This window comes from Mustela erminea, chromosome 3 (assembly GCF_009829155.1).
Source record: "Mustela erminea isolate mMusErm1 chromosome 3, mMusErm1.Pri, whole genome shotgun sequence".
In the NCBI taxonomy this organism is placed as follows: Eukaryota; Metazoa; Chordata; class Mammalia; order Carnivora; family Mustelidae; genus Mustela; species Mustela erminea.
In genome coordinates this window covers 86,166,117-86,172,426 of record NC_045616.1, presented here as the reverse complement: position 1 = coordinate 86,172,426, position 6,310 = coordinate 86,166,117, and the positions used below count along the sequence as shown (strand labels likewise).

The window sequence follows — 6,310 nt, the reverse complement described above, 5'->3', positions numbered from 1 at the left end:
GGAGGGTGTCTAACCCATTTGAATCTGAGGAGTGCCTGATTGTATGAGTGTGTTCGTGCGGCTCCACGGCTTCGGCTACGGAGTCTGAGTGGGCTGCACCCTGATTCTCGCGGAACGTCATACGGCATAACGGTCATCTACTCCTTGGAGTAGCCTGGTCCGGGGTTTATACGGATAGACCTTAGCCAAGACGCTCCTAAGCTCCCACGAGGGACGCGAGCAGGACAGCACCTGAAAGATCCCCCTCCCCTTGTCTGCAACATCGTACATCGGGAGGGAAAAATAAATACTAAGGTCAATAGCTCCACCTCGCAGCCATCTGAAACCTGAAACTCCTCCCCTGTCACCCTGGGGGACGGTCCAAGGCTCATAGGGGCCCGGTTCTTTGGGGCCCCACAACTGTCCGAGGGATACATTCATCTGTGGGCCACAAAGGAAACTCATAGTCCCACACAGCTTTCTGATCCATCTGAAACCATCCTGTCGGTATTACGCCGAAATCGCGCAGTGTCCTTTTTGTTATTTGTTCTGTGTGTCCTACTTATTGTCTTTGGTGTTATTTTAGACTCTGAGATGGGGCAAACACTCACCACTCCTCTAAGCCTCACTCTAGGTCACTGGAAAGATGTTCAGAACCGAGCCAACAACTTATCGGTGGAAGTCAAGAGAAGAAAATGGCAGATTCTCTGTACCTCTGAATGGCCCACCTTCAAAGCTGAATGGCCCACAGAGGGAACCTTTAACATCAATGTTATTTTGCAGGTCAAGGAGCGAATCTTTAATGAGGGACCTCAAGGTCATCCGGACCAAGCACCTTATATTATAGTCTGGGAAAGTCTAGTCAAAGAACCCCCTCCGTGGGTCTCTCCTTTTGTCCCCTCTTGCCCTCCCTTGAACCCCTCGACGCCGCCTCCATCAGCCCCTACCTCTCACCCAGTTCCCTCCGCTCCACTGGCTCCACTCCCTACACCAACTCCTAGCGACCCCTCAAAACCCCCCATCTCTTCTAACCTATATCCTATGGTCCCTATTGACCCTCCCTCTTCTAACGATGCCCCCTCTCTGCGACGCCCCAGACAATTACAGGTCCTCCCTTCCGAGGAATCCCCTTTGATAGACCTCCTAACCGAGGACCCCCCACCTTATCGCCCTCTTAGACCAGCACCAAACCCCATAGGGGAACCAAATCCTGACCCTTCGCCATCTCCAATTGCAGGCAGAGTTAGAGGCCGACAAAGACCGGAGAAAGAAGAAGCTTCCAGGCTCCTACCCTTGCGTCAGGGGAGGGAACCAGGAAGCCTCCAATATTGGCCCTTTTCTGCATCTGATCTATATAACTGGAAGTCTCATAATCCTTCCTTTTCACAGGACCCCGTGGCCCTAACCGCCTTAATTGAATCTATCTTAGTTACCCATCAGCCTACCTGGGATGATTGTCAGCAGCTCTTGCAGGCTCTCCTCACCACAGAGGAGAGACAAAAGGTTTTTCTAGAGGCCAGAAAGAATGTCCCAGGGGACGACGGAAGGGTCACACAACTTCCTAATGAGATAGATGCTGCCTTCCCTCTGACTCGCCCTGACTGGGACTTCAATACGGCTGCGGGTAGGACTCACCTACGTCTTTACCGCCAGTTACTCATAGCAGGCCTCCATAATGCGGGACGTCGCCCCACTAATTTGGCCCAGGTAAGACAAGTGACTCAAGGTAAGGAGGAGTCTCCAACCGCCTTCTTAGAAAGGCTTAAGGAAGCTTACCGCAGGTATACGCCTTTTAACCCAGATAATGATGAACAAAGAGGAAATGTTTCCATGACATTCATTTGGCAGTCAGCTCCAGATATTAGAAACAAGTTACAGCATTTGGAAAATCTACAAGATTTCTCTTTGCAAGATTTATTAAAGGAGGCAGAAAAGATTTTTAATAAGAGAGAAACCCAGGAGGAAAAAGAGGAACGACTTAGGAAGTTGCAGGAGGAAAAAGAGGAAAAGCTAAGGAAGGAAACTGAGGAAAAGGAAGAAAAGCGAGAACGTAAACGAAACAAGGAACTTAGTAAAATCTTGGCCACCGTAGTGCAAGGCAGCCAGAGCTTAGAGATAGGAAAGTCAGACAGAAAGGGAGACATAAGGAGGCTTCAGATAGAACGGGACCAATGTGCCTATTGCAAGGAACGAGGACATTGGGCCAGAAACTGCCCGAACAATCCTAAGAGAAGTGCTAAGCCGGTCACAAGACTCATGGCTTTAGACGAAGACTAGGGGCGTCAGGGTCAGGAGCCCCCCCCTGAACCCCGGGTAACCCTAACCGTTGGGGGGCAACCAATCACCTTTCTAGTAGATACAGGGGCTCAACACTCCGTTTTAACTAAGGACCCGGGACCACTCAGCAACCGGATGGCCTGGGTTCAAGGAGCCACCGGAGGAAAGCAATACCGCTGGACTACGGAAAGAAAAGTACATCTGGCCTCAGGTAAAGTTTCTCATTCATTTCTTCATGTTCCTGATTGCCCCTATCTGCTCCTGGGTAGAGACTTATTGACCAAACTCAAAGCCCAAATTCATTTTGAACCACAAGGGGCCACCGTAACCGGCCCCAAGGGGACTCCTCTACATGTCCTTACCTTACAATTGGAAGAAGAATATAGACTACATGAGGAGCCCCCTCAGCCTCAGAGGGACATAGAATCCTGGCTTGCATCTTACCCGAATGCCTGGGCAGAAACAGGAGGAATGGGACTAGCTATCCAGCAGCCCCCCATTCACATACAATTGAAGGCAACCGCTGTTCCTGTCAATGTTAAACAGTATCCTATGTCCAATGAGGCCTATCAGGGCATCAAGCCGCACATACGGCGGTTACTAGACCAGGGCATTTTGGCCCCATGCCGGTCTCCTTGGAACACTCCTCTGTTACCCGTCAAGAAGCCTGGTACCAATGATTACCGACCAGTTCAGGACCTCAGGGAAGTCAATAAGAGGGTAGAAGACATCCACCCTACGGTGCCCAACCCTTACAACTTACTCAGCACCTTGCCTCCAACCCATTCCTGGTATACCGTCTTAGACCTCAAAGATGCTTTCTTCTGTTTAAGACTGAGTCCTCAGAGCCAGCCTCTCTTTGCCTTTGAATGGAGGGATCCGGACTTAGGAATATCAGGTCAGTTGACCTGGACTCGGTTACCACAAGGGTTTAAGAACAGCCCAACGCTGTTCGATGAGGCTCTTCACCAGGACTTGGCCGACTTCCGGGTAAGGCACCCCTCCCTGATCCTGCTTCAATACGTTGATGACATCCTACTAGCAGCCACCAATGAAGAGGACTGCTGTACAGGTACTGGGGATCTTTTAATGACCCTAGGCCAATTGGGATATAGGGCATCCGCCAAGAAGGCCCAGATTTGTCAGGTTAAAGTCACCTACTTGGGCTATGAACTATATGATGGCCAACGATGGCTAATGGCTGCAAGGAAAGAGACTATTCTTAACATTCCTGCACCTCAAAACCATAGGCAATTGCGGGAGTTCCTAGGAACAGCGGGCTTTTGTAGACTATGGATCCCGGGATTCGCAGAGATAGCGACCCCTCTATATCCATTAACTAAGCAAGATACTCCTTTTGTATGGACTGAACAACAGCAGCAGGCATTTGATCATATCAAACAAGCACTCCTTAAATCCCCAGCATTAGGCCTGCCAGACATTACAAAGCCCTTCGACCTTTTTGTTGATGAGAAACAGGGCTTCGCTAAAGGGGTCTTAACACAGAGACTCGGACCTTGGAGACGCCCTATTGCTTACCTCTCTAAAAAATTAGACCCCGTGGCAGCTGGCTGGCCACCATGCCTAAAGATGATAGCAGCAATTGCAGTCCTCATCAAAGATGCCACCAAACTGACACTGGGACAGCCCCTAACCATCCTGGCTCCACACACAGTGGAATCTTTAATCCGCCAACCACCAGACCGCTGGTTGTCAAATGCCCGCCTGACGCATTATCAGTCCCTCCTCCTGGACACAGACAGGATCCAATTTGGACCTGTAATGGCTCTTAACCCTGCAACCTTGCTGCCCACTACGGGAGAGATACCATTACATGACTGTCACCAGATCCTTGCGGAAACACATGGGACACGACCAGACCTAACCGACCAGCCCATGAAGGATGCGGACCTAACCTGGTACACAGATGGCAGTAGCTACCTGCAGGATGGAAAACGACGGGCAGGGGCGGCCATCACGACCGACTCCCAGCTTGTATGGGCAAGCGCGCTACCAGAAGGTACCTCAGCACAGAGGGCAGAGCTGATAGCTCTGACCCAGGCCCTCCAACTGGCAGAAGGTAAGAGTCTTAATGTTTATACAGATAGCAGGTATGCTTTTGCTACTGCTCATGTCCACGGAGAAATCTATCGGAGGAGGGGACTGCTAACCTCAGAGGGCAAAGAAATCAAAAATAAAGCCGAAATATTGGCCTTATTAAAAGCCTTATTTCTTCCCAAAAGGCTGAGCATAATGCACTGTCCTGGCCACCAGAAAGGGGAGACCCCCGAGGCAAGGGGAAACCGCCTAGCTGACACAATGGCTAAACAGGCAGCCTTGGGGCCCCAATTGCTAACTGTCACTATACTTACTGAGACAGAAGACATAGATAATGCCATCATTTGGAATTATGAGGAAGCCGACTTGGACTATGTACAAAAATTGGGGGCTGACTATAATCCAGCCCTCAATCGATGGGAATACAGAGGGAAAGCTATAATGCCTATAAAAATGGCAAAAGAGCTAATCAATCACCTCCATCGGTTAACTCACCTAAGTGCAAGCAAAATGAAGGCCCTAATGGATAAGGCCAACTTAGAAAGCCATTTCCCCAAACAAAATTTCCTTCTTCATCAAGCAGCTGCTAATTGTAAAGTCTGTGCTCAAGTCAATCCTGGAAAGACTGTTATTGGACCTGGAGTCCGGGTGCGCGGACAACGTCCTGGCACACATTGGGAAGTTGACTTTACCGAAATTAAACCTGGCATGTATGGATATAAATATCTTTTAGTTTTTCTAGACACCTTTTCAGGATGGGCAGAAGCTTTTCCTACCAAAAAGGATACAGCTAACATGGTTGCCAAGAAACTATTAGAAGAAATTTTCCCAAGGTATGGAATACCCAAGGTGCTAGGGTCCGACAACGGGCCTGCCTTTGTCTCCCAGGTAAGTCAGTCGGTGGCCAAGCTACTGGGGATCGATTGGAAACTACATTGTGCTTACAGGCCCCAGAGTTCAGGGCAGGTAGAAAGAATGAATAGAACCATTAAGGAGGCTTTAACTAAATTACTGCTTGAAACCGGCTCTAAAGATTGGGTATCACTCCTACCTCTAGCACTCTATCGGGCTAGAAATACCCCAGGACCTCATGGCCTAACTCCCTTTGAGATTCTCTATGGTGCTCCACCCCCTGCTGTCACTTTCTTTGCCCCCGATATTGCTGCTCATACCCCCTCCCCCTCTGTACAGGCCCATCTGCAAGCTCTGCAGCTGGTGCAACAGGAAATCTGGAAACCCCTGGGAGCCACCTACAAGGAGAAACTTGATGTCCCACTACGGCCACATCCCTATAAAATAGGGGACACCGTCTGGGTTCGCAGACATCGGGCCACAAACCTTGAACCCCGTTGGAAGGGACCCCACATAGTGCTCCTGACGACACCCACAGCACTAAAGGTCGACGGGATTGCAGCCTGGATCCATGCCTCCCACGTGAAAGCAGCGCACCCAGAAGAACAGACCGAACCCCTTCAAGATTCGGAATGGACCGTCCAACGCTCCCCAAATCCTCTAAAGATAAGACTCATGCGCCGTTAATCCTTCTCCTTGTTTACACTTTCCTTTCCTTTGGGGGCCCCAGTCCATATCTCCCCAAACAATTAACTTGGCAGATCTTCTCTCAAACGGGAGAAGTTGTCTATTCCACAACGGGCCTGCATACGCCTGGTAATTGGTGGCCGGACTTGACCTTCTGTTTCCGAGACATCAACTCTGCTTACAGGTCCACAGCACCCAATTTAGCCCGTAGCTATGGATTCTATGCCTGCCCGGGACCTATCGGACCCACACCGAGAATGCTGCCCCTAGACCTACAAGCCAAAAAGTACCCACGTTGTGGGGGGATTCAACATTCCTTCTGTAAAAATTGGGCTTGTGTCACCTCTAATGATGGGGATTGGAAATGGGCAGTTTCACGATCAGATTCTATACGATTGGCCTTTGTTAATCGAGGAAAACCTAAAGGGGCGGCTGTTCCTCTCCTCCGAGGTCCTTG

The 6,310-nt window shown here is 50.0% G+C and overlaps 1 protein-coding gene across 1 annotated transcript; it reads left to right on the top strand.

Moving 5' to 3' along the window:
• The first annotated feature begins 1,020 nt into the window (after positions 1-1,020).
• LOC116587221 lies at positions 1,021-5,947 on the top strand. Its single transcript, XM_032337926.1, is given in 3 exon segments — positions 1,021-4,336; positions 5,069-5,147; positions 5,506-5,947. Coding segments are annotated over 3 exon segments (3,504 nt in total). The 3' UTR covers positions 5,615-5,947.
• Positions 5,948-6,310: the final 363 nt, after the last annotated feature.